At 40.3% G+C, this 27339-nt stretch overlaps 2 protein-coding genes across 5 annotated transcripts in view; one reads left to right on the forward strand and one right to left on the reverse strand.

The window, feature by feature from the left end:
- Window positions 1-908: 908 nt before the first annotated feature.
- On the reverse strand, window positions 909-8687 carry LOC117373528 (ornithine aminotransferase, mitochondrial-like). 4 transcript variants are annotated; one of them, XM_033969580.2, is made up of 8 exons: window positions 8513-8687; window positions 6962-7186; window positions 6390-6485; window positions 5207-5334; window positions 4561-4683; window positions 2101-2229; window positions 1418-1676; window positions 909-1098 (listed from the first exon to the last, which is right to left on the reverse strand). In XM_033969580.2, the coding sequence occupies exons 1-8, from the start codon at window positions 8649-8651 to the stop codon at window positions 935-937; spliced, it is 1263 nt and encodes a 420-aa protein (XP_033825471.2). In that variant the 5' UTR covers window positions 8652-8687; the 3' UTR covers window positions 909-934. The 4 variants fall into 4 exon arrangements, with proteins under 4 accessions (XP_033825471.2, XP_033825470.1, XP_055078877.1 ...); XM_033969579.2 differs by lacking the exons at window positions 6962-7186; window positions 8513-8687 and adding an exon at window positions 5639-5685; XM_055222902.1 differs by lacking the exons at window positions 6962-7186; window positions 8513-8687 and adding an exon at window positions 5639-5688.
- Window positions 8688-21077: 12390 nt separating this feature from the next.
- Window positions 21078-27339, forward strand: part of LOC117373751 (tumor necrosis factor receptor superfamily member 14-like) — a 36940-nt gene continuing 30678 nt past the window's right edge. Inside the window, exons 1-4 of the mRNA XM_055223376.1 lie at window positions 21078-21135; window positions 24935-25030; window positions 25578-25668; window positions 26204-26329. Coding sequence (XP_055079351.1) covers window positions 24998-25030; window positions 25578-25668; window positions 26204-26329 — 250 coding nt within the window. The 5' untranslated portion in view covers window positions 21078-21135; window positions 24935-24997. The remainder of the gene's footprint in view (window positions 21136-24934; window positions 25031-25577; window positions 25669-26203; window positions 26330-27339) is intronic.

Genomic DNA, 27339 nt, shown 5'->3' on the forward strand with positions numbered 1-27339 from the left:
TTTTCTTACAAACGCACAAGCTATGTTTCTGAAACACAACTGTGAAAACAGAGATAAAAGTCAGTGCACTTCCCTGATCACACGTGTACGCAGATCAGAAGCAGTTAGCTGTCCAACTGTTTTGTACTGTCTGTAGTATATTCAACAACCAACAGCTTGAAGTCAGTGAGAAGTCACCAAAATGGACAAAAAAGTGCACTAGTTAAAAAGGTAGTCAGTGAGAGGGCATCCAAAATACTGAAGTCACTTTTAAAAGACTATTTGTTCTGTTTCCACATCTGGGCTGTGTTCACTAGCACCCCTGTTTGAGTGTCAGGATGAATGCAGTGGACAGGTCCCCCTATGCCTGCTCTGTGTGCAAATAACAGGATAATAGAGCCTTAGGTCATTTTCATATTGCCACTAGTTAAGTCGACGTAAAAGAGTATTTGCTCCAAGAGCGGTGCACTTGGGCCAGTGTGAAGACAACATTAAAAGTGGGCGAGTCTGCAGTGAACATGGCTGACCTACACAGTCTGCGGTGACAGTAACAGTGACAGTGGAATCAGCAAAAAAAAAGCACTCGGATAGACAATATTTGTATGAATGGGCACTGCAGTGCTGCTGTTTGTGTTCGTCTGATAAGGCAATTTGGATCAACTTAATGTCAATCTCCAGAAGGAGACTAGTCTCCTCTTGCCTCTGTCTGTGTAGGTAAACCTGCGTCTGTCTGTGTCGTCCAAAAAGATTTTCCTTTGCCTCCAGCGCCTGTTGTCCTAACGATGTATTTAGCCAAAAGTAAAGTAAACAGAACTAAATCCAGGGTACACTAACATGTGTGAAGAGGACCTTAGTGTCAATGTATAAACCTTATATAAAAACAAATCACTTTGACCTATTGGACTGTACAAATATCTCTATACAGAACCAGATGTCTCTGTATAAAGATGAGGCCTCAGAAGGACATGATGGTCCTCTGGATGATGTCCACACACTCCTGCATCTCGTGCTCCTTGATGATGAGGGGCGGAGCCAGGCGAATCACCGAGCCGTGACTGGTGTTTTTGGCCAAAAGTCCATTGTCACGAAGACGCAGGCACACCTTCCACGCATCCCAGTCTGAAACACCACAGCCATGAAATACAGTGTTAGGTGATCTGTCACTCTACAGGAGATGTAGTTTAGTGATTGATGTATTTTATATTCAAGTATTGTAGTAATAATATAATAACACATTGATTTGAATTCAGTACTTTTCAATGACATAATAAAATTATATGATATAAATTATACTTGTTTTGGTATTTAATGTTGAGATTTTGCTATTGCTATATGTTATTAAAACTTTTTAAACTGATGATCTGGTAGTTTCAATGAGAAATCAGTTATCTGCACAGTGCCACAGTGCTCCAGTGCAGTGTGAGTTGGGGACCTGCACCTTTGGTCTCTCTGATGACCAGTCCCTGTAGGAGGCCTCTTCCTCTGACCTCCTTCACTATATCTTTGGGCAGTTTGCTCAGACCTTTGTGCAGTATTTGGCCCATGACAGCTGCGTTCTCCGCCAGCTTCTCATCCTCCATAACCTGCAGAGCAGCCATGGCCACGCAGCATGCTACAGGGTTCCCCCCGAACGTGGAGCCGTACTGCCCCACCCTGATGGTGGACATTATGTGGTCGTCACACAGCACTGCCGACACCTGTCAAACACAGAGGAATTATCTACAGATCCTATAATACCACTATGAGCAATTTCACACTGGTACATCATCTGCAAAAAGCAGAGGTGACCACCTGTGATCCCCCTATAAGAGTAGGAATGAGGCAGAGTTGCTCAAGGCTGTGTCATAGGTAAATATGTGATGTCATAAAAATCTTATACATTTTATTTAAATTTTAACTAAACCAACCACACAGTCTCTAAAAGGGGCAGACCCCACACCACCCCTGCCCAGGACTACTACTCTCCAGGCAAATAATGATAAGTAGTGGTGACAGCTAGTGGGACCTAGCCCTGGAGGGGGCTAGATGCTTAGAAAATCCTGATTCATGGGGAATCTAATTCCATGACTCCAAGACCCAATCAACATGTGAAATTTGTACGTATTTGAGCAGGGAACTTACAGGGTAGACTCCTCCGGACAGGGACTTGCCCAGGATCAGGATGTCTGGGCGCACATTCTCATGGTCTACAGCCAATCTGCGGCCAGTCCGACCCATTCCAGTCTGCACCTCGTCTGCGATCCACAGCACCTGCCAAACAGCCACACACACCTCCATCTGAACTTTGCAAAGGGCTTTGGACAGAGTTTGAAATGTCCAAACACATGGGCATTGAAGTCCCCCAGGAGAACAACGGAGTCCCGGTCGGTGCACTGTCTATTACCACCCCAGGGACTCTAAGAAGGCTGGATACTGTACACTGCTGTTTGGCCCGTAGACCGCCAAAATAGTGAGAGACCTGTCACTGACCTGAAGGCGCATGGACGTGACCCTCTTGTTCATCATACAAAAGGCCTCAAAGAAATTCTGGCCATCCGACGCCTCAGGAGGGGGAAGCAGTGCTTCACCAACACTGTTTACAGTGCGGGTGGAGAGCTGCTGACCCCGACTGTGGGATTGAGGAGATCCTCAAGTATTCCTTTCACCATCTGACAACATCCCCAGTCACGTCTTTCGAGGAGGAAGCAGAGACTAGGGACCCGGAGGCCGACTCGTCCATCACCCTGGCTGAAGTCACTGAGATGGTTGGCAAGCTCCTCAGTGTTAAGGCCCTGGGGGTGGATGAGATCCGTCCTGAGTACCTCAGGTATCTGGATGTTGTGGAGCTGTCTTGGCTGACATGTCTCTACAACATTGTGCAGCGTTTGGGGACGGTAACTCTGGACTGGCAGAACGGGGTGGTGGTCCAGAAGGGGGACCGGAGGCTGTGTTCCAATTACAGGGGAATCACACTCCTCAGCCTTCCCGGTAAGGTCTATTACAGGTACCGGACAGTAGAATCCGTCCAACAGTCGAACCTCGGATTCAGGAGGAGCAGTGTGGTTTTCGTCCTGGTCGCGGAACACTGGATGCTGAAATGTTTATGGGAGTTTGCCCAACCAGTCCACATGTGTTTTGTGGATCTGGAGAAGGCATTCGACTGTGTGGTGTCCTCGTGGTGTCCTTTTGGGGGTACTCCGGGAGTATGGGGTCCGGGACGCTTTGCTAAGGGCTCGTCCCTGTATGACCGGAGCAGGAGCTGTGTTCGCATTGCCGGCACTAAGTCAGACCTGCTCCCAGTGCATGTTGGACTCCGCCAGGGCTGCCCTTTGTCACCAGTTCTGTTCATTACATTTATGGACAGAATTTCTAGACGCAGTCAAGGAGCCGGAGGGGGTCTGGCTCAGGAACCACAAGATCTCATTGCTGCTTGTTGTGGATGATGTTGTCCTGATGGCTTCTTCGAGCCAGGACCTGCAGCAGGCACTGGGGCGGTTTGCAGCTGAGTGTGAAGCGGCTGGGATGAGAATTAGCTCCTCCAAATCCAAGGCCATGGTTCTTGACCGGAAAAAGGTGGCTTGCCCTCTGGGTGGGTGCAGAGTCTCTGCCTCAAGTGGAGGGGTTTAAGAATCTTGTTCACGAGTGAGGGACAGATGGAGCGTCCAATTGACAAGCGGATCGGTATACAGCATCCTCAGTGATGGGGTCACTGTATCAGACCGTCGTGGTAAAGAAGGAACTGAGTCGAAAGGCAAAGCTCTCGATTTACCAGTCAATCTACGTTCCTACCCTCACCTATGGTCATGAGCTCTGGGTAATGACCGAAAGGACGACACTGCGGATATAAGTGGCCAAAATGGGTTTCCTCCACAAGATGGAGATGGGGTGAGGAGCTCAGTCACATGAGAGCTCGGAGTAGAGCTGCTGCTCCTACACATTGTGAGGAGCCATCTGAGGTGGCTCGGGCATCTGCTCAGGATGCCTCCTGGATGCCTCCCTAAGGAGGTGTTCCGGGCATGTCTCACCAGGCCCCAGGGAAGGCCCAAGACACGCTGGAGGGACTATGTCTCTCGGCTGGCCTGGGAACGCCTTGGAGTCCCACTGGAGGAGCTGGAGGACATGTCTGGGGTGGGGGAAGTCTGGGAGTCCCTGCTTAAACTGCTGCCCCCGTGACCCGCCACCGGATAAGCGGAAGAAAATGGACGTTTACACTACTGTAAAGGTGCACAGAGCATTCTGGACAGGGCTCTGCCACCTGCTTGGTATTTCTTTGCTTGAAATGTCTACCTAGCATTTATTTAATTACAGGTGACTTTTATCACTCAAAAATTCCTTATAAAGATACATTCTTACTTTGAGTGCCTCTCCCCAGATGTAAGATAATTTTAATGCCACACTATGGAACATTCTAGGCAATAATATTTCCATGCAGACACGTAGGTGACATGTACACCTTTTACCAAAAAAGTTATGAAGTGCACCTTTAAAGTTTAGCTTGATAGAAAATCAGTGCAGCCCATACATGCACACATACACACATTTAAAGTACAAAATGGTTCTGCACTGGGGACTACTTTCCCCAGGCTCTGTTGTGTCACATACATTGTACTTGTTGCAGAGCTGTCGGATTTGGATCAGGTATCCGGGGTCAGGCACCACCACCCCCCCATCACCCTGAATGGGCTCCACCATGAAGGCAGCGGTGTGCGGGTCCTGCAGCGCTCTCTGGGGGTACAGAAGCTCAGTCAGACACAAAACATTGTACTTACAAAGGCCTGGCTCAGATGATATTACAATGTGCTAAAGTGTGCCTGTAATGTAAAAAAAGTGAACGGACCGTAAAGCCACATTTTGAGCAGCTCTGGTACTGGGCAGGGATCTGCTATGTGAGGTACTGACTCATGTTATAAAATCAAGTCTAATTATACATTTTAATCATAAAGCCGTCTCGGCAGTTCACAAAAAGATATTCATATCATATGACCATATTTGTTGCTATCACTGGAAATACGACACTTTATCACAAGTCAGTGTTTGAGGAGAAATTACTAGTTTTGTTTATGTTTGTTTTTTGCTGTTTTGTTCCTGGTTGCATCTTTTTAAAATATTGAATTAGCTGCAGAGGCCTGTTTTAAGAATGATTTGGAACTGAAATAGAACTTAAGGTCTATTTTCCTAAGGAGACCTTTGCTTGGCATTATTTGTTCAAACTTTCAGGCTGTCTTCTGTACCAAAGTATGGGACTCACCTCCAGCCCAGGAATATCATTGTATGGGATGAGCTGGAAGCCGGGCATGAAAGGCCCAAAGTCCCCTGTGCTGCTGACATCTGAGGAGCTGGAGAAGGCAGCCATAGTGCGGCCCCAGAAGTTCCCATCTGCAACAGGACTTTGTTAAGTTAACTTTGGAAGGACTGTTTGACAGCAGTACACACAAACAATTCCATTCTAATGCAGACTTTTACAATAACTTGGCCTTAACACTAATATTAAAGATCAGTCTAACCCAAATGGCAAATTAAGTGCAAGCAACTTTCAAAAGGTTTATCTAATGCTACAACAACATATAGAGGCATGTGATTTCAAAAAATGTAATTAATGTAACATTGAATAACTGCTACATGAGGTGAGACTATAGACCTGAAGAATGTATGTACACAGACCAGTGCACAGGAACCTTACCAGAACACATCACTGAGCTGGAATGTGTCCCGCTGGCAGAACAGAATCTACTTCAAAAACATGAGAGTCAGAAACTACAGAGCCATGGTCAGGCCATGGACATGCACAGGCTCACACACAGAGAGGGAACAAGAGATACAGGGACAAGGAGAATAGATGGAGGAAATGGGACCGTTTTAGAGGACATGACATGAACAGACAATGGGCAGAAGAGATGGGAAACAGACAAGGGCATTGGGGATAGAGGACATGGACATGGGACAGAAGACAAAGGGGGGCAGAGAAAATGGGGCATGAAAAACATGGGACAGAGAGTGGGAACATGGAACACAGGACATGGGACAGACAGGAGGATGGCATAATCACACATGACTCCCCCACTCATCTTACATTTACATCTATTCTAAAATTCTGTTGAAACACAAAATCACATCTGACATTTTTGAGCAATCAATGAGATCTTACTATTTTAATTCACAATTACAGCAAATTAGTCAAGATATTTTAAAGTACCCTTCTTTGGATGTCATGATTGAAGGATTACACAAATATATTATATATATTATATATATATATATTATATCTTAATTTTAGTGCTTTGAGATATGAACACACAAAGTTACCTGTTTTACTGCTATATTTTCAAAGACAAAGAGAAACCAACATATTGGAAACCCCTGTAATGAACTAGTACAGCCTCAGTTTATCTACTGCCATGGTGCTGTCAAAGCAAGCACTAGAAAACACTTACGTGCAAATATGATTTTTGCTCGATATTTGGGGACGCCCTTCACTCTGTAGGCCCAGCTGCGTGCCAGTTTACAAGCCGTCTCTCCTCCTTCTGTGCCTGTGGAGAACCGCACAGGTGACACTGCTGCCCTGCCCAGAGCATGTTCATCAGGGCCCCCCGAAATATTAATGCAATGTCCTAACATTTTAGTGCAGAACCCTGCCCTAAAGCTTATGTACTGTGTTAATGTAGAACTTTGTCGTAAAGTGTATGTACTGTGTTAGTGCAGAACCCTGTCCTAAAGTGTATGTACTGTGTTAGTGCAGAACCCTGTCCTAAAGTATACTGTGTCCTAAGGCGCATGTACTGTATTAGTGCAGAACTGTATCCTGAAGTGTACTGTGTCAGTGCAGAACTCTGGACTAAAGCTTATATACTGTGTTACTGCAGTACCCTGTCTTAAAGTGTATGTACTGTGTCAGTGGAGAACTCTGTGCTAAGGTGTACTGTGTGAATGCAGAGCCTGTCCTAAAGTATTCTTTGTTGGTTTAGAACACTATCCTAAAGCATACTGTGTCCTAACCCGCATGTACCTGTATTAGCCGGCAGAACCTTGTTGTATCCGAACAGTGTGCAGATGTACTCCTCATACAGGCCCAACAGGCTGTTATGGAAGGCCCTGGAGGTCTGGGTGAGCTTAGAGGTCTGGGCGTGCAGGGCAGCCAGGATGTGTGGGTGTCTGTGGCCATGGTTCAGAGAGCTGCAGGCACTCAGGAAATCATAATACTGGTGCCCCTCCACATCCCACACAAACACCCCTGTAGACATACAGACAGACCACAGCTTTATACAGAGGACCTTCTGAAATGGCAAATCCATGCAGGAAACTGACTGCATGGAACGGACAACAAAATACAGAATACAGGCTAAAGCTTCCTGCCTCCCTTTCCACTGAGATAAACTTGTTTGTGGACTGGCTGTCTAAGTAGACTTTCATAAAAAAAAAAAAAAAAACACTGCAGACATTCTCTCATTCCCTAGTGTTGTCGGGTGAGACACTCCTGACTCCATCCAAAGACTGTCATGAGTCTCACCTACCTTGGTTTACACACATTGGGATTTGCTTTTAAAAAATATGGAAATATAGAGATGTGGGAACACTGGGCACTGGGAACATAGAGCTGTGGGAACATAGAGCTGTGGGAATATAGAGATGTGGGAGGACTGTGTACAAGACTAATGTACAAAGTGAGGACTAAAGTTCTCACTTCAAATGGTAGAGCCTGTCAGAGGCACACACTGTGAGAATAAGTCTTGTATTCTGTAGACTAAAAACAATCATACTGTGTACCGAGATGTTCTGTCTTTGAACTGTAAACAGCCAGATGGGTGTAGTGTATGTGACTTTGCTTCTGACATATTGATGTATTGATGACATATTGATATTGATGAGTTTGTAACGGCTCTTGCTGAAAGCCATTGAAAAATGGCATATTGCCATGATGAATAGTTTCAAGCTGATTGGTCGAAGCATCACATCAGCCAGATTTTTGTGAGTTTGTGAACTCACAAATATCAGAAATTTGCTGTTGCTGGTCAGGTTAGTCTAAAACTTGTGTGTGTGCTGCCTCCAGTGCCCAATACATTTCAAGAGGTCTGTGACATTAAACACCTCTGAATCCATGTCTATGCCAGTCTGATCAATTACACTGTTCCTCATTCCTCCTTCCCCTTACTCCCTTTTAGTAATACAGACCCCACCCCCATCGCTCTCCCTTTTAGTCCTCCAGACCCCACCCCTCCTCATTCTCCCCTTTAGTCCTCCAGACCCCACCCTTCCTCATTCTCCCCTTTAGTCCTCCAGACCCCACCCTGCCTTGCCCTCACTCTGCCTCTTAGTCCTCCAGAGCCCACCTCTCCTTTCCCTTCCCTCTCCCCTTTAGTCTTCTAGATTCCTTCTCCTCCCTCACCTTCCCCTTTAGTCTTCCGGGCTGCCCAGTTTAATAGCTCATTTGGTCTGTGGCTGGGTGACTTAGATGTTTAGTCAGAACTTTAAAGCCAACAGTGTATCATTGTGCATTGTTCAAAATCAAAGCAATAAACAATATTGATAATTTAAAAAAAAAAAGCTGTAGCATACATACCTTCACCTCTGTCCAGGATGACGGGGACTGGACGGTAAATAGGTGCTCCATACTTGTGCTCCAGCAAGAGGAGCTCTTCAGAGGTGGAGCTCCTAGGAGGCTGCAGCCATGATGGGGCAGAGGAGGCTGGACGTGCCATGGTCCTGAGGAGAGGAGAGGCTCTAGAGATGCCACGGGTCAGCATAAATAACATCTCTGTAACACACAAATTGGCACACATAAGTTTTGATGGTAAGAAATATTTGACATACTGGTTTAAGGGTTATATAAATTGTACATTATGGTGATTCTTTGCCCTGTTCATTTTCACCTACTGATTTTTGTATAGCCCAAAATCACAACAGCAGTCACCTTGCAAGGCGTTGTTGGTCATTAACAGACAGTCAAATTAACCAACATACTCAAGAAACAAGCAAATGGAGAACTGTCCCAGAGTGCCCCCTGTCCCTAAACCATCTGTCGGCAGGATAACTCCAAAAAACTCAGTTGGAAAAAAAGAGACCTCGAGGAGAATGACAGTGAAGAAGACATCCACTCCTGAACCAAGGATGAACCAGGACTGAACCTGGAATCAATAAGGACTAAACTAGGACTACACCAGGACTGAACCAGGCCTAAACTCGGACTGAATGAGGACTAAACTAGAAGTGAACCAGGACTAAACTAGGACTGCACCAGGATATACAGCCTGTAGATGTGTCCAGTACTGAACCTCGATTAAACCAGTCCTAAACCAGGACTGAACCAGGCCTCAAGTCAGACTGAACCAAGACTGAACTAGGACTGAATCAGGACTGAACCAGGAATAAACGTAGACTGAGTCAGGGCTAAACAGGGTTGAACCAGGACTAAACTAGAAACTAATTTGCACTAAACCAGGACTGAACCAAGACTGAACCAGGACTGAACCAGGACTAAACCAGGATTGCACCAGGACGCACAGGAATGTTCCCCTAGCCTTTGTTAGCCTTTATCCAGGCACATGTATCTGAGGAGCCACTTTAATAAGGTCTGCAGCTAGCTCATTGCTACTTTAGCAGATTGCTTAGCAATCTGCTAAAGTAGCAGTAGCATGGTGCATAATTATCCCAATTATGCACCATTTAATGCTTGGGACTAAGCTTAGAAAAACTTGCCAAAAACTAATAAACCACTAGTCTATACAATTCAGTAATTATATATGTGAAGACCATTGGTGTATTTTTGGTAAATGTGTTTGCTAAAAATTGGATCAACTAAACATGAATGTATGTATGTAAAAAATCTAAACAAGACTGATTTGATAACAGCTGACGTATTTGTACATCTAGAATGCAAACTGTTTCTCAGACTTGCTCATGGGAAAGACAGGAATCCAAATAACTGAATCTATGAATCACTGATACATAGAACTGACAGTGTCAGATTCTTCCTGGAAGGTGACCTCACTCTGGAGGAGCAGCATCTGTGAAAGAAAATTCTAGAACAATCCTACAAATGCTGCACTATGCAACAACTGCTCATCTCCATGGAGACTGGAGATTGGTTTGCTTGGAATACTTCAGTGTGACATTAAACATATCTTTCTTGCATCATTTTACTCAACTGCACAAATATGTATTATTAAAATATGGAAGCATTACAGATCTGACCTATAATTTGACCTGGTGCCTCCTGCTTGTCGACATGGAGATAAATAAGTTATTGTCATACTGTGGAGCATTCTAGCAAAAACTTCAGGGGGGGACTGTAACACCAGAAAAGTTACATAGTGCACCTTTTACTTTCTGCGTGAAATGTCATTTTATACCATAGTTTTACCGAGGGGGTATTATGCAAAATAGATGTTTAGCTTTCTACCATGTTATAACAGCATTCCCTAATCAAAACATGCCTGAGAGGTTTTAGATGTCATCCATGCACGTTTAAGTATTTTAGTGATCTCTCTCAGGCCCTATTTGGACCCTCCTTACAGTTGACCCATGAGCCTATGTTATCCATGCTCCTACGTGACAATTCTCCATAAATATACAAAAACATAATACAAAAATGTACACAGCAACTTCACAAACCTGATGTGCAGTAGTTTCATGAACAGTTTGCGTTTGTGATAGTGCTCTGGAGGGGGTGTGACTTACCACACAGAGCAAAGGAAGGGGAGAGTGTCAAAACCAAAATTGAAACTGTTAAACATCTTAATACATTGATTTTGGTGACTATAGCATTTTTAAAACAATAAAAGTTAATAAGACGATGAAACATTACTAGGCTACATTTGCACATTTTACATGAAATTATTTTCACTGTAACCTTTTACTTATTTGACTTATATTATTTTATGTATTAACATTAACTTGGGACATTAGTATTTTGTTTATTACTTTGCACTTATTTTATCAATGATTTATATGTATTTATTATATTATGTTTGGATAAATTACTTTTACTTTAATAATAATGTTGGTTCCTATTGTTGTTGCAGTGCAGCGCATTCGGGGAGCGCACCGAGAAATGTAGTGGGTGTGAACACACACCGTTGTACGTTGTAAAATAAAAATACCAGCTGTGCACTGTTCTGCCATGTATTTTAGCAAGGAAAACAACAAGAAAATACATTATATTATATCTAACTGTAACCCGCCATACCCACCGCCTCAACAGACTGGTGAGAACAATATCTTAGGGTTACATCACTAACACTTTACAGTGTACTCTGGTATAGGGTTGTCAAATTACAAAAAGATATTAAATAAAATCCTCATCTCTTTTGTTTGAACTTCTACAAACCTCTGTGTCTATGTTAGAATGATCTTGAGCTGTATCATAACTAGAATACGGCCACATGTTAACACAGAGGATGCACTATTATTTTATGTTGAAAATGAAATGTTAGTATCATAACAACACTCCTTCCTGACTGAAATGTTAGTATCATAACGACACTCCTTCCTGACTGAAATGTTAGTATTATAACGAGACACTTCTTCCTGACTTCTCGGGTTTTTGCAATTGCTTTGTGTGTGTTGAAGTCAGTTGATGTATTTAGACATAGACTGCATAACCATATGTGAACACGCAATAACTACTTTTGATGTGCAAACCTTGGTTCAGAGGTGGGTACTCCATTACATTTACTCCATGAATACTTTTCAGAGTAATTTCCTAGCAGCATACTTTTACTCTCACTAATTATTATTGTAATGTACAAGTGACTAAAGCTTTATGTTTACAATATGTAATTATTTGAACATTTGTCTTTCTTGCACCGCTCCTTCAGATAGGATTTAGTTTTCGTGTCTATTCTGTGGAAATATCAGATTTTCTCCTCTAAATTACATTAACTTTAAATTATAAATCAGATGTTGCAAGCCGACGATTACTTTTACTTGAGTAGTAGTTTTTCCAAATAAATACTTTTTACGCTTTTGTAATTTCTTGGACCACTACTTTTTACTTTTACTTGAGTAATATTATTTTGAAATTATGTTACTCTTAGTTAATATTTTTGGCTACTCTACTCACCTCTGCCCCAGTTATACTAAACATGTGGTGTCAGAAGATGTGCCCTTATTTGCCTCTCAATGCAGTGAACAATGAACAAAGAAGTATAGGATTTACTGCTTCAGTGAACATGATAGTTCACTACACCAACAGGTCTGGTCAGTCAGGCACAAATACAGGGGGAAGAGCTGATCAAGGAAGAGAGAGGAGCCCAAAACAGTCCAAAGCTCAGTTCACACCGGCACTGTCCTCCTTACACAGTGTGAGAAGTTTTGTGAACTTTAGAGAGGTTGTGGAGAAGTTGCTGTAATGCTGTTGTAATTCAGCAGTTGTGTATGGTTCTCATGTTTTTCTTATTCTGAGTTGGTTTGCTGGAATAGTACCTGTATTAAATATTTATCATATCTTTACATCATTAAGTAGAAGTTTGTGGCAAAAAGGTTGAGAAGAAAAGTGCAAAAAAAACTTCCTTTAAGGGGGCAAAGGGTTCTGTTGTCCCAGGTCCTTGAATCTTAGGGGTTGAGCATTGGACCCCCTTCCTAGGGTATGTTCGAGGTAGGCCTATGTGAGGCTTCTACCCCAGGCCTCGATGCAGTGGTCCTGGTGCAGTGGGTCCTGATGCAGTGCAGCTGATTAGGCTGAACAAAATATTGACCTATGCTGGAGATGTAAAGCAGATAGCCAATACCCTAAAAAGGGCAGATATCAGCCCAGTACATTCTCCAGCCTCATGTGGGGAGAGCAGGCATTTCCTTGAGAAGATCAAGGCTTTGTTTCTGACCATGATCCTCTGACCTGAATAATCTAAACACCTTCCACTGTCCACAAACACACACACACTTACCCACGTGCATAGACAAACACATAGAGGCTGAGTGTGTGAAGTGTCTTGTTCAAGGACACAATGGCTATATGCAAAACCCACAGCTGGGACTGAATTACCTTTGTATTAGTAGGCCAATGATTCTCCACTCCCATGCAAAAAAGCCCTAACACAAAGCAAAGATTTCAACACTGGTCTAAACCTGAGTACAGTTTTCATCAGCACAAACAGGTGCAAACAAGGCCGCAGCTTTGTGTCATTGGGCAAACTGAGGATACACCACTGGCTGTGTTGCACCTGATAACTTGAATGAAAGGATGAAAGGACACAATGGCGCATATTTGGGGAGAGAAGTATGACTTAATGATGACTGACAGTACACATAAAAAGACATGGTCAAAACATGTCATAATTCATTGAACAATGGCCATTATATTTTTATATTGTATAATGATTAACGTAACAGAAATGTACTAAATAGTCCTGGCACTTGAGTTGTCCAAATTAAAAGAACTGAAACTAAAAGTTGTATACAGATTTGTCCACCCAGCTATAGTCATTCATATTCACGGTGGCTGAATGGCTAGCACTCAGAGCAAGAAGGTTCCAGGTTCAGTTCCTGGGATGCCTGGGCCCTTCTGTGTTTGTGTGTTCTCTCTATGTCTTGATGGTTTCCTCTGGGCACTTTCCCATCAAACCAAAACAACTTTCCCTACAAGGACAATAAAGTGTGCCTTAACCTTGTTTGTTTCAGTAACACAAATGAAAAGAAGGGCTTCACTGATCACCCAATATTTTCAAACAAAAGCAAAATTCTCTCACCTCAGATTAACTGAGTTTAGTGTTTAGCTTGTTGATTCTGGAGAAATCAGATGTGTTTTTCAGTCTCCTGTAATTTCTTCCTTTCTTTTTCCCTCATAAACAGCCTTTTTTTTTTGATACGGATGAACCATGCATGCTCCTGATTGGCTAGTCCACTAGTCACTCACAGCCATCTGAATATGAACTCGAGGAGATTCACCAGAGATTCAGACTCACATCTTCATACAGAGATTCAGACTCACATCTTCATACAGAGATTCAGACTCACATCTTCATACAGAGATTCAGACTCACATCTTCATACAGTATTGAAGAAGTGTGTATTGTGGATCCGAGGCAACACCCTCACAACTCATTTGGATCATTTCATCTCTCAACTTCATCTACTACTAGACGCATTTTAATTGCTTTACTGCCAGTGTACGTTCTACTAGCATTCGAAGAATTTACCATATTTTCCGGACTATAAGTCAGACTTTTATTAAAATATATAATTTCACATCTTTGTTATTGTCACATTGACAACTGCTCAAGGGCCCTCTAGGCTTGTGTACCAGTATGACAGCCACTTGGAAGTGGCACTTTATCTACTTCCGGAGTGGCGCTTCATTTACTTATAGAGCAGACGGAGATGTTCTGAAGCGACACTGAGGAGGAAGAAGAATTCAATGGTTTTAGTGATTTGGAGTAAGATCCAGAGTAAACTTGTTAGCTTGTTTTTTATGCTTTAGTTATCTGATTAACTGTTAATATCTTACGTTAACATACCAGACACATATTCAGTTCACTATCTATGCTTTATATACATGTTTACATATGTGTTATGTGATGGTTGATTATAAATGTTACAGTTCATTTGTTTGACCAATAGATGGCGCTGATGTGTTTTTTTAATACCTGTAAGAAAATTTCCTTGACTCGTTTTCTTTTATACATTTCATATTTAATTTCCCTTTATTTATTTGTCCTTCCTTTATAAGAGCCACGTATAGTCTGGAAAATACGGTACCCATTTTTCTTTCATCGACATTGGGTTAAGCTGTAAAACATTAAATACCATAGCTGAGGTGTAAAAATACCTAAATAATAAATCCAAAATCATAAAATATTGTCTATAATTGAAGCAATATGTAAAAAACAAATTAAATAATATTAATAGTACCAACTAATATTTGACACCAATCATTTTCAGCAGCCTCACTGTTTCTTTGATTAATGCCCCTGTACATAGTCACCTGTAAATAAAACACAGACGTCGTGGAGACTGGAACTGCGGTTATGTTCAAAAACTCATATTGTCTAAAAAGTTTTTCAAAATCAGAATATCAGCCCTGTCACATGTGTTTTAAACAACTGAAAACTGGAGAAATAATAAAAATAATTTGTAGGTTCTGCTGAATGTCTGTGGTGTTGGTTCAAGCCAAGTCACATTTTTATGGAGGAGGAAATGAGGCTATTTCTGTTTTAAATAAGATAAGATAAGATATGCCTTTATTAGTCCCACAGTGGGGGAATTCCAGTATTGCACCACACAGTTAAAGAACAGAAGGAAAATGGTACATGCAATAAAACAAGATAATAGATAAATAGCTTAACATAATTAAAAAAATAGACTTAAAAATATACTAAAAAATAGACTCTAATATAACATCTCCGTAAAGTGACTTGAGTATTGCACATGGGTGTGGTTGAATGACACATGTTCAGTGTTAACAGTGTTCATTGTACAGTCTGACAGCAGCAGGAAGGAAAGACCTGAAACCTCTCCTTCACACAGCGCGGGTGAATCAGTCTGTCACTGAAGAGCGTCCTGCAGGGGGTGAGACTCATGGCCCAGCATAGAAATGACCTTAGCCAGGACCCTCCTGTCCCCCAAGACAGGAGGGTCCTGGTAATGGTCATTTAAAAAAAAAAAAAATGGCAATAATAAAAATAAAAAGGCTGTACTGTTTATGCTTTGGATATCAATTTGAAAGACATTTTAATCAGACAAAAAATAAAAAAAAACAAGGCTCTTCCCTCTCTTAGAATGGAGTTGTAATCAGAAGCTACAACAGCCAATCCAGAGATTACAATGGAAACACTATGCTTCTACACTGAAGACAGATCTGAAGCAATTTTAAAAAGGTCCTATATTACGCAAAATGTTTCTGAGCTTATTATAATGCTGTTACCATATCAAAAACAGATTGGAGTTGCATTTTGTTTTGGATAATCCTTTATTATTAGTCTGTTACATCTCCAAAGCTCTGTTCCACCTTGTGATGTCATGTAGTAGTAGTTTTCAAAGTAACAGCCTCCTTTTATTTTTAGTTCAGTAGAGATGGGCAATTTTATACCTGAAATGATCTAAATGATCCTAGTGAAGTTTTCTGTTTGAGAGAAGAACTCAGTCTAAATATGCAGATTTGTGTTAAATAGGTTTGGGACGATTTTGTTTTCAATATATGGGTCACGGTTCGATTTTATTTCAATTTGCATGTGAGCATGTGATTTATGATATGCTACTTAAAGGCTATTGGACATAAACATCACCATCAAATCTTTGTTTCCTACATTCATTTATTTATTTATTTTTGATCATTTATTTGACTAAAAGTCTCTGCTCCTCCTGACTCTCTCACGTCTGTGTATCTGTGATTTCTTGTTCCTTGTTCCCAGCAGCAGCCCCACTCTTCCCCTCCCTCTGATAAAAAAAACATGCGCTCCTCTCCTCTTTTTTGCCACCAAACATGCTTTAGAAAACAGTTGCATGTTTTTGATGAGGACACACCATTATAACCCTTTAATGTATCTTTCAAAACATGTAAGAAGCATGTGTGCGTGTGTGTGTGTGTGTAGGTTGGGGGGTTGGAGGTATTTGGTGTGGTGTGAGCAAACCCATCACAAAGAGACGCTCCTGGTTATCTGATTGTCATAACTTGTTTTTCGGAGCTCCCTAAACAGTGAGTGAGCCGCATTCCTCCCCAGGCCCTAGGGTTAAGGCATTCTGAAACTTCACCTGGGGACTCTCTAATCCTGTACTTTAGACAATGACAAACATGTTCTGAAGTGAAATTCTGTGTTAATGCTATATTGTGCTCCTCCAGCATAAGCTAATATAGATGTCAGGAAAAGAGTTTTGTGCTAATACTGGAGGCAGATACAGATGAGAAGATACTGGAGCCTGTCTCTCAGTTTTGGTCTAGAGCAGAGAGTGTAGAGGGCTGTATGTGACTAGTGGCTTTCCATAATAATTTCCTGAAGATAAACAGTGCGTTTTTTTTAAATAAAAGCCTTTTCATGCCAAAATAGGTCAAATTTGTTAAAAGTCTTGCTCCAAACCACATGCATTTACTGAAAGGATTGGCTGTATATGATCACATATGACTGAATCTCCATCTTGATTGAAATAGTAATTGTGCTTTTGGTAGAAAAAAAAAAAAAAAAGTATGTAGGGAAAGTACACCTCGAATTCCTCACCTTTCAACATCACACACAGTATGCATCACCATGTCATTATACTTTTTAAACCTCTCCTCAGGCTTTGGGATTGGCTCATCTTTAGGCACCTTTACAATTTAAACTTTATGCAACATTTATTCTACACTTTTGTTGCTCAGTATGACATCAACTGTAAACAGAACAGCTGGATAAAGGATCATTTTTAACAGTGTAATTCAAGAAATAAATAAATAAATAAAGAACATGTGCTCAACTGTTCAACAGTGCTGTAGATGAATATGAAACCAGATTTCATTTAAAGAAGTAAAAGAAGGAGATGATACAAGTTACCGGAGCGCAGAGGAATTCCGTAGGAGCTTGAAGATGAGGCTGCAACAGGTGCCGCAGAAGGTGCGGTAGTCAGGCGCGGCGGGTGCAGACTGAAGACTGCGGGCCTGATGCATAGGAGCTATAGGAGTGCGCGTAACAGGGCGGGCGGGCGCGAGCATGAGAGCCGCTTGTGATTGGATACGGACCAGTGAAGAGCATCAGCCCAGGTACAGTGTGGATGACGTCACTGATGACAGTCCTGTCTCATTTACTAGAGGCTTATAAAGCAGCTGTGTGCTCTGTTCTAGTTTCAATTTGTATCGTATTTCACAGTATATATACACAGAAAGTAATCATTAGAATACGCACAAAACAGGAAACATCAAATTAAGCGAACTGGCTTAAAGGGGCAGTCACAGCGGACAGTAAAAATGTCACTCAGTACAGATATAGATTCATAAAAAGGTAAAATAAAAAGAAACATAAAAATATCATGGCCTTTTTGGCTGTAAAACTACACATAGCACCTGTAAATTAATCTCAAATTAAGTTTAAATTAAAAAAAAGAGCTACTTAGCTAGAGGATTATCAGGGACCCTCTTGTGGTGAGGCTAGAGTGCTAGCCACTTAGCTACTGTACAACAAAACAACAAATAGCCACTAAAACAATAATTTTTAAAAAAAAAATCTTACTTTTGTTGTTGTTGAAAATGCTGTTCAAATTGTGACACTGACCACATTAGTAACAGGGGTAGAGTCTAATGTAACTTATGAGCCATGTCTCCACAGGCAGTGCCTCTGCAGACACTGAGTGCTCCCCATGTCCTCAGGACACTTTCTCAGATGGGACTGTGTCAGCCTGTCAGCCACACACACAGTAAGTACACACATAAGTACACACAGGACACACTAAATACACACAGTACACACTATAAGTACACACAGAAGTACACACAGGACACACTATAAGTAAGTACATACTATATACTAAGTTCACAAAGTAAGTACACACATAAGTACACACTAAGTACACACAGTAAGTACACATTGTATGCAGAGTATTAGTTCTGCTGAGGAAAGCTCTGCTGACTGTGACTGTGCTGTTCCAGGTGTGAAGAGAAGGACAAAGTCACAGAGAAAGAAGGAACCCCACAGTCTGATACTGAATGTGCAGAAAGACCCCAGACACCAATCACTGGGATCAGTGTCGGTGTCGTAATTTGAATCATCGTCTTGGCTGCTGCTGTTCTGCTGTTCTTCTTGATTTATATCAAGAAAAAAAAAAGAAGACAAACTGTGTAATTTGAAATAACCTATGAAAGTAAATTTGGAACCAACAGAGGAGGGAATGTGTAAAATACACATTTATTTAACATTTTACATTTTAAAGAGTGTACATTATTTTGTATACTATTGTGTACTATTGTATACTGTTACGTTTAAACTTTGGATTAACAGCTGACATGGGACTACAGATTAAAAATAGTCTTGTTGACTAACACTGTTAGATTTAGACAGATTTACACAAAAGTTCATTAATGTGCACTGTCCCTGACATAAATGAAAACATGAATACTTTTACTGAATGCTTTTTAATATTAGCTAAATTCCAAATTAAGTTAGATTTTTGACTTATCTTATAGTTAAGATAAGACTATCAAATATCCCCTCTGTTAAAACGTTTGCAATTTATATATGATATTATTATATACAATATATTATATATACAAAATGAACCCAAATATTTATAAGAATCAAGAATCATCACTGCAATTGTTCTCATTGCCATTGTTATCCAGTACTGAAGTGCACACCACATCCCATAATCCAGTACTGAAGTGTATACTACATCCCCATAATCCAGTATAGAAAATCTGCAAGTATACCACATGGCCATAATCCAGTACAGAAGTCTGCATGTATACTACATCCCCATAATCCAGTACTGAAGTGTACAACACATCCCCATAATCCAGTACTGAAGTGTACACCACATCCCCATAATCCAGTATGGAGAGGAAGATGGTTTGCATGATTTCTTTTCTGTAATTTATTAGGATACAATATTTGTTTCTGTAATAAAATGATAATTTAGATTTTAAACTGTTACATAATTCCCAGATATGTTTTTTAAAGGATATGTTTTCGTGAAGCCAAAACCCAAGATATTTAAAAGTGTTGACTCTTTCAATGGATGTACCTTTTTTTTTTATCCTATACCTGTTTGCATTCAATGATGATTTAATATTTATTAATTATTAATTATAATCATTAAAATCTAGCAGTTTGCTGTTTAAAAAGCACCCGATCAGCAGAGGGAGTACCTGTATACAAAACAGCATCATCTGCATTCAAATTTATGAGTCTTTGTCTTAAATCGCAGTCAATCAAATTAACAAATATAGGAAAAGTAGTGGACCCAAAATTGAGCCATGGGGCACTCCTTTACTTAAAGTTACAATATTTGATTTAAACCCATCGGCTACTGCTGCCTGGGCTCTGTTTGAAAGGAACCACAATCCAATCTGCTTCAGACGCTTCAAAATGACTCCATGATCAATCAAAATCTTTAGTTAAATCAATAAACAGTGCTACATAATCTTATTTGTTATCAAGTGCTGTGAAATTGTCATTTAAAACTTGTAGTGGCAGTACTATGCCCTTTTCTGAAAACTGACTATGCTATGTCTATGTAATAGACAGCATTTAAGACCTCCATGTAAGTGAAAGGTCTTAAAGAGAAAATGTGACTGGTATCTGCCCAAGGTTCAGATTCAACATAATCAAGATCAAAAGGATCACCATTATGATCCAAAATGTATATAAACCAGGTCAACAAACCCTCAATCTGACTGTGAATCAGCCTGTTAAGAATGATGTTATGGTGACACTGGAGCATATACACCATTTCTAGTGCAATGGATTAAAGTAAGTCAGTCAAACAACAGCTCCCTCTGATGGACAAACCTACCTTTGTACCCCAGTAGTGTCTCAGTGAGTAGTTTGATGCCTTCTACCCCATCAACCAGTGCATCATCCTGCCATTGTGTGTGCCCTTAAGCAAGACATTTCACTCATCTTAAAGTCGGATAACTAGGTTGAACCTGTTTTGAGATATTATGTCTAATTTTTGATGATTGAATGATACCCTGCACTGCCTCATAAATATTTTTTTTCTGTGTGACTTAGTCCTAAACATTGCTGCATTATGAAAACATGCCAAAGCTTCAGTTACACACTCAGTTGTTGAGGGGAAGAATAGTCAAACACTCGTTCAAGAAGGATTTTTAAAAGAAAGTCATTAAGCGGTAATACCACTAATAATAGGAAATGCTCCACTGTGTTTTCAAACGCCACACACCTCCACTAGAACCATCATTTCAGACCTGGAATTGCCTAACCTTGAAGTTACAGCTATTAACCTCACTGAAACTGCTTCACATCTTATTGCATCAGCAGATTTTACAGACTTTATATTCTACTTCATTCTATCTCAACTGTAGATAAGGTCAAACTAAAATATAGGCTACAAAAATAAAAGCAACAACTTAAAGCAATTCTGATGTATTGAATAACAAAAGAAAATGCAATGGTGCCATTTAGACAAAGGTTTTAGGCTGAAAAGTTTGGCCACTCATCCAAGTTGCCAAGAGTGAAGCAAGGGCACGCGCAGGCACAAGGGGGCGCGCGCGGGCTGTTAATGATAGTGAAAGTGAAAGCCCTCACTTATGGAGACAATTCTTGGGTAAGTCGGTCCGTTTTGCTGTGAACTAGGGTCTACTCAACATGTAACGTCCTCATAATAGTTTCAAATATGTGTTGTGATAACCTTTTTTAAAAACGCCGAGTATATTTTCACAAGCGGGAAGTGCACACAGTTAACAACGAGCGTCGTCATTTGAACAACCTTCAGCCTTCTGCACATACTCACTGACGACTCTAATACGAGGCTGAGTGTTGCCTGGATCACGGGAGTTAAATATCTAGAAATATGGTCAGCATAGGCCCCCATCACAGACTGGACACGGCTCAGACTCATGTCCTCGGTGCGCGCGCTCCTGTCCCCACACTGTGAGAGCCTCGCGGAGCTTTGACCAGAGGCCTCACGCAGTGTTTCTGTTATTCTGGAGTGTGTCGTCTCACTTTATGTGGTGTCCTCGCTCTTAAATAGACTTAAACTCGCTCTTGAACTCGCGTTTTCGTGAATATTGTTCCTTTTAACACTATAAGCTGTAAAGTTGAGCTTTGTTTCTGATGTCTGCACAGTGTTTATCACAGAGTGGAAGGACACTGCCCCAGTCCTCTGGTCAGACATACTCAACAGCAGCACACAAAGATGGACACACATTTATTGTAAAAGTGAAAGTCAGTGTGAGATGGGGAACACTCCACAGCACCTGTAGATCAGGACATTTAAGGTGAACTGAAACATACAAACGTTCAGTTCAAGGAGCAGAGGCGAAATATGAGTGCCCCAGACGAATTCAAGTTTAGGAGCCTCCCTATAATCCTCCTCTTTTTTGTATTTCTCAAGTATTTATTGTCTGTTTCCCCCCATTGTTCTTGAGAGGCACAGATCTCTATTTATTTTAATTAGGGTGGACTGGAAACTTAAATTTAAGATTGCAGTTGAATAATATATATAACCATGGCGGATTTGGTAAAATTATTAGCCTAATAATTTGTTACTGAATTATGTTCAAATCAGGATCAGGCTGTTTTCCCCCTCTTTTCAGCAGACAGTTTTCTGATGCATTTTAACATTGAGGCTGAGATTAAATACCTGAAAGTACACATCCTGAGCCAGAAATACATTATATTAAGTGGCTTAAGTGATGGCTTCACTCTAGACTTCACTCTTAGACACAGTTAATATGTGGCTAATTAATATGCATTCAATGCAGTCAAGGCAGGGCAAGTTTATTTGTATAGCACAATTCATGCACAAGGTAATTCAACGTGCTTTACAGAATAAAAAAGACATTAAAATCACAATATAACAAATTGAAACATAAATAATCTCAAATAATCATCATAAGATTAACATTAAAGGAGAAAAGTGTAGAATCAAAAACATTTCAGTCATATGCACAGCTAAACAGAACTGTTGAGCCTGGATTTAAACATTGTCAAAGTAGAGGCTTGTCTCACATCTTCAGGAAGATTGTTCCAGGTTTTAGCTACATGAGATTGAAACACTGATTCCCCATGTTTAGTCCTGATTCTGGGCACCAACAGGAGGCCGGTCCCTGAAGTCCTCAGAGTGTGAGATGGTTCATATGGCACATGTGCTTTGGTGCTGGTCCATGGAGTGACTTGTTCACAAGCTGAGCTGCTTTAAAGTCTATTCTCTGAGCTACAGGAAGCCAGTGCAGAGACCTGAGCACAGGACGCGTGTGTGAAGTACTTCCTGGTTCTAGTCAGGGCCCGAACAGCAGCATTCTGTATGTACTACAGCTGTCTTAAGGCTGTTACAGTAGTCTAACCTACTGGAGACAAATGCATGGATAAGTCTCTCCAAGTCTGGTTGTTGATTTTTGCAATGTTTTTTAGTTGGTAAAAAGCTGCAGATGCTATTGATTTGATGTGGCTGTTAAAGTTCAAGTCTGAGTCCATTATTACCCCTATATTTCTAGCCTGATTTGAAGGTTTTAGAGAGAGAGACTGGAGGTGACTGCTGACACTTTCTCTATGTTTCTGTGGGCCAAAGATGATGACTTCAGTCTTGTCTGAGTTTAGCTGGAGAAAGCTGTTTTACATTCACACACTGATCTGTTGGATGCAGTGGCAGAGTGAATCCACTGGTCCATATTCACCTGCTGCTAGTGAAATATAGATCTGAGTGTCATCTGCATAGATGTTGTAGGACACATTATTGCTGCGTATTAACTGGCCTAATGGCAGCAGAGATCGAACAACAGGGGTCCCAGGATTGACCCCTGGGGCACCCCACAGGTCAGGGACATTTTATCTGAGACACATTTTCCAATTTCAACAAAGTACTCCCTGTTTTCTAGATAGGACTTGAAACAGTTTAGTGCCGTATCAGAGATGCCCTCCCAGTCCTCTAGTCTCTGTAGGAGGATCCCTTCTTACTGTCCATTCATGCATCATGTTTGTCTAAACGTGGACCAGAACTTATTCTGTGATTCTATGAACTGAAGTTTTTAAACTGTGACTTAAGTGAAAATAAAGATAGAAAAATACAGTCAAGAGAGATCCTTATCCTACTTCACATACTCAAGCTTTTTATAACTCGCAGAGTAGGCCGATTGGAGAAGTGCATATTCTGGATCCCAGGCAACTTTAACTTTAACTTCTAAAGTGAAAACAAAAACAAAACATTGCCAACCCTGTAGTTTAGACCTCTACAATGTCCTGAAATGCATGGGATTGTTGTAGGCTATCAGTTTAACAGCAGCGGTGGGTTGAGTAGCCAAAACATATGCTCAAGAGAAACATTACTTTAAAATATTATCACTCAAGTAGAAGTAAAAGTGACCCAAGCAATGTATTTTGAGAAATAACTTCAAATGTAAAATTTATTTAAAATCAGATATTTCATTTATTAAACATTAAAAAATGATTCTGGTATTTCTAAAGACCAGATATTAAAAAAATGTGAAGGTCACTTGTAGACTTACTCACAGTGGGAAGAGCAACATTAGAACATATTCCCAGGTTCATACAGTCAGTAGCTACTGTAAAGTTTAATATTTAGTCTTGTAACGGCTCTGTTTGGGGGTTAATTAAAGAGTGAGAGCTAAATTTCCCTTATTATGTTGTCTAATTTAAGGTGACACGCTACAGGTGAATGGGAAAAAATCTTAAATATAACAATATAAATTTGAGACTTAAGAAAAAAATGTATGGACAATTTTTGGGACATTTGAATCTCAAAAATAGATTGACCCAGGTTTAAATTTCTTTCTTCTTTCTGTCTTCATATTAGATACTAAAAATATGCAAAGGGGATTTTGGATATGTCATTTAGTATTTGATTAAACAAAATCTCACTGAAAAATATCCTTCTGTACATTTTCAAAATCTAGTACAAAACTGTAAAGTTTGATGTATGGAGGTCCTACTTTACAATGTCCCATATAAATCTGGATGAACACCACTTGATTAGCTTGAAATAAATATTAAAGCATATTTTGGTGCAGATAATGAATAATTGGATGGATAATTAGATAATTTTGTTGTTTCCACATGAAAGCTTGTATGCTAAGAAACTAAACTGGCCAAAAAGCAAAGAAACAAAAAAAAAAAAAAAAAAAATTTGGCGACTTAAAAATCCATTATAATGAATTTAAAGTTATGACAGCCATAAATGTACTATTTAGAGGATCAGTACATATTAGAGAGAAGCTACTGGGATTCTGCTACTTGGAGTGTAAAATGATATATATGATAAATATATTTTTTTTTCTCAAATGTGTTTTTCTTAAATAATAATAATAATAATAATAATAATCATCATCATCATCATCATCATCATCATCATCATCATTATTATTATTATTTTATACTTTACATTTCAGATTTTGATTGTCCAGTGTCTCACAAAGGAGTTAACACCATGAATACGACTTTAAATACACAACATGAAATGTCATCAGGGAGTCACTGTTTTTTTGGTAAGATATTTTTGTCTTTTGTGCAGATGCCAATAGAAGAGCAATAATTTAATGCTACAAAATAGCATTAAATTAAACTTGGTCCAGACCCGAATTTTCCATGTATCTGAGCAAAACGTGACTTGTCCCAGTACAAATATATTCTATAATCAGCTCTTTAGGTCCAAATAAGTCTGCTGTGTACTGTCTGCATCGAATTATAGTGTTTATTGTCAGGAAGAGAACATTAGCATGCTAGTTGTTGTTAGCTTTGCTATTACGACAAAAGTCTGCTCTGGTCTCTGAGAGTTTTGATGAATAATTTGGATGCATAAGTGTGGAATAACTTTGAACCTTTAAAACCAAACCTAACCTAAAATTAAGTAATTCTATTTTGGAGGTGGTCACCACTGTAAAGATTAACTCCACACTGTTAAACATTCCTGGCAATGCATTGTCCATGGAGATGAGAGTTGGTGGGGCCTCCACTAAAAAAGTTACATGCTCCTTTAATCAAATACATAAAAGTAACCAACTTTGACTCAACCATAGTTTGTTTTGTTAACAGACCGTTATTCTCATTGAGGTGACTATAGGCCTCACCTGTCATCGTGCTGAATACCTCATAGGACAGGAGTGTTGTCCTATGTGTCCAGTCGGTATGTGCCTACTTTTTATTATCACTCTCTACTGAGGCTTTAGTCATCACCTGCTCATGCTCAGGGTCTTCTCTCTACACCTGTTCAAGACCTGTACACCTCGTCAGACTCTGTGGGGTTGGAGCTTTATCAGCTTCACTTCACAGTCTGATTACCTGATTATGTTCCAGCGCACAAGTGTACACAAGAGGGCCCAGAATGTATCCTTGTGGGAAGATTGAGATCATGAGAAGAACTCACAGATATTGACAAATTGTAGTATTTTGTCCATTGAGATTTTTTTTAAAGTATGCTAAGAGAATAAACCAATAATATATTTTTCTGTTTTTAATATTTTATTAGTATGAATTTAAATAACATGGTAAACCAGTTTTATTTTTAAATGTTCTTACAGGCAGCAACTTTATTTTGCCTTGGGGTTTCTGTATAGTTTGATCATATAGGCCAGGGGAGCACATCGCACACTAATTTACATACAGTTTTGTATATTTAGTATTCCTCTGGTTCTGGTCTAATACGTTTTTTGATTTAACAGGAACTTGGGTGAACAAACACTGCACAGACTTTCGCAGTACTTTGTGTCTCCCATGTGACACTGGCACTTACATGGACGAACCCACAGGGAGGACTGAGTGTCTGCCCTGTAGGATCTGTGCTTCAGGTAACCTCTGCCTTTATTCAGCATCTTAAATACTTTTGTTAAACTATTATGTAAAATTGACATTTTGGAGCTGTCTTTCACGCATGTTTGAGTAATCTAGGGATCTCTATTCCAATCCTCCTTACAGTTAGCAGTACAATTTTGTCCAATGCTCCCTCACAGCCATTTTTCATAAATAGACCAAAATATGATACAAAACAATACACGACACCTTCACAAACCTGATGTGATGTGCAGTAGTTTGATTAATTCGTGGAGTGCACACTGATTGTCTTGTGATAGTGCTCTGTGTGGGGAGTGACTTAGCACATGGAGAAAGGGGAGGGGGGGTAAAACTGTACTTACTTGAAGAGTAGGTAACGGTGTATCTGGGAAAAGAATGAATATTTCTTATCAGATGGGTTACAGGATCTTCAGGGGTCAACAAGACCATTATCTGTCATAAAATCTGAGAATACTTGTGACATAATAGATCATGTCAAGGTACGGGGATATGATTGATCTAGAGTTGGGTCAAAAACACAGTTTAGATCACCTCCAAAAATAATACAATGAGTATTCAAGAATGAAAGGCTGCAACCCCTTAGCATTCCGGGTGATTTTGGTGAAATTGCCTTTGTTCTGACCTCTCCAAATTAAAATAATCACCATTATTGAACCCTCAGTAGTAACTGCACTAGTTTGAGGTCTTTGTAAAGGTAACACCCTATAGTTTTACCCACAGGTGTCAGAATCACTGTAAGTTTGTCTGCTGAGCATTTATACACTTTGGAACACACATTAAAAAAAAATTTTCTCATCCTCGCCAAACATTTTTTGTGAAAATGAAGGTGTAGAAAGCTGCAGTGGGGAGCTGGGGACAAAAATACACCATACCTCAACTGACAAGATTGTTGACCACTTACATTTCAAATTTGAGGTCAATACCTATAAAAATGAGAGTTTTACAATCATTTTATCATGAGTAAGTCCAGGCCTCTCCACAGCTGTCCGAATGAAGACATTTGGAG

The sequence above is a fragment of the Periophthalmus magnuspinnatus genome, chromosome 7 (assembly GCF_009829125.3).
Source record: "Periophthalmus magnuspinnatus isolate fPerMag1 chromosome 7, fPerMag1.2.pri, whole genome shotgun sequence".
NCBI classification, from domain to species: domain Eukaryota; kingdom Metazoa; phylum Chordata; class Actinopteri; order Gobiiformes; family Gobiidae; genus Periophthalmus; species Periophthalmus magnuspinnatus.

Excerpts from the sequence above, each read along its gene's own strand:
- LOC117373528 (XM_033969580.2), bottom strand. The coding sequence starts at position 8,651 with ATGGCACGTCCAGCCTCCTCTGCCCCATCATGGCTGCAGCCTCCTAGG. Across the intron at positions 7,187-8,512 it reads CATCCTGGACAGAGGTGAAG|GGGTGTTTGTGTGGGATGTG; the intron begins GTATGTATGCTA and ends GTATGTCTACAG. Across the intron at positions 5,335-6,389 it reads AGCAAAAATCATATTTGCAC|ATGGGAACTTCTGGGGCCGC; the intron begins GTAAGTGTTTTC and ends GTCCTGTTGCAG.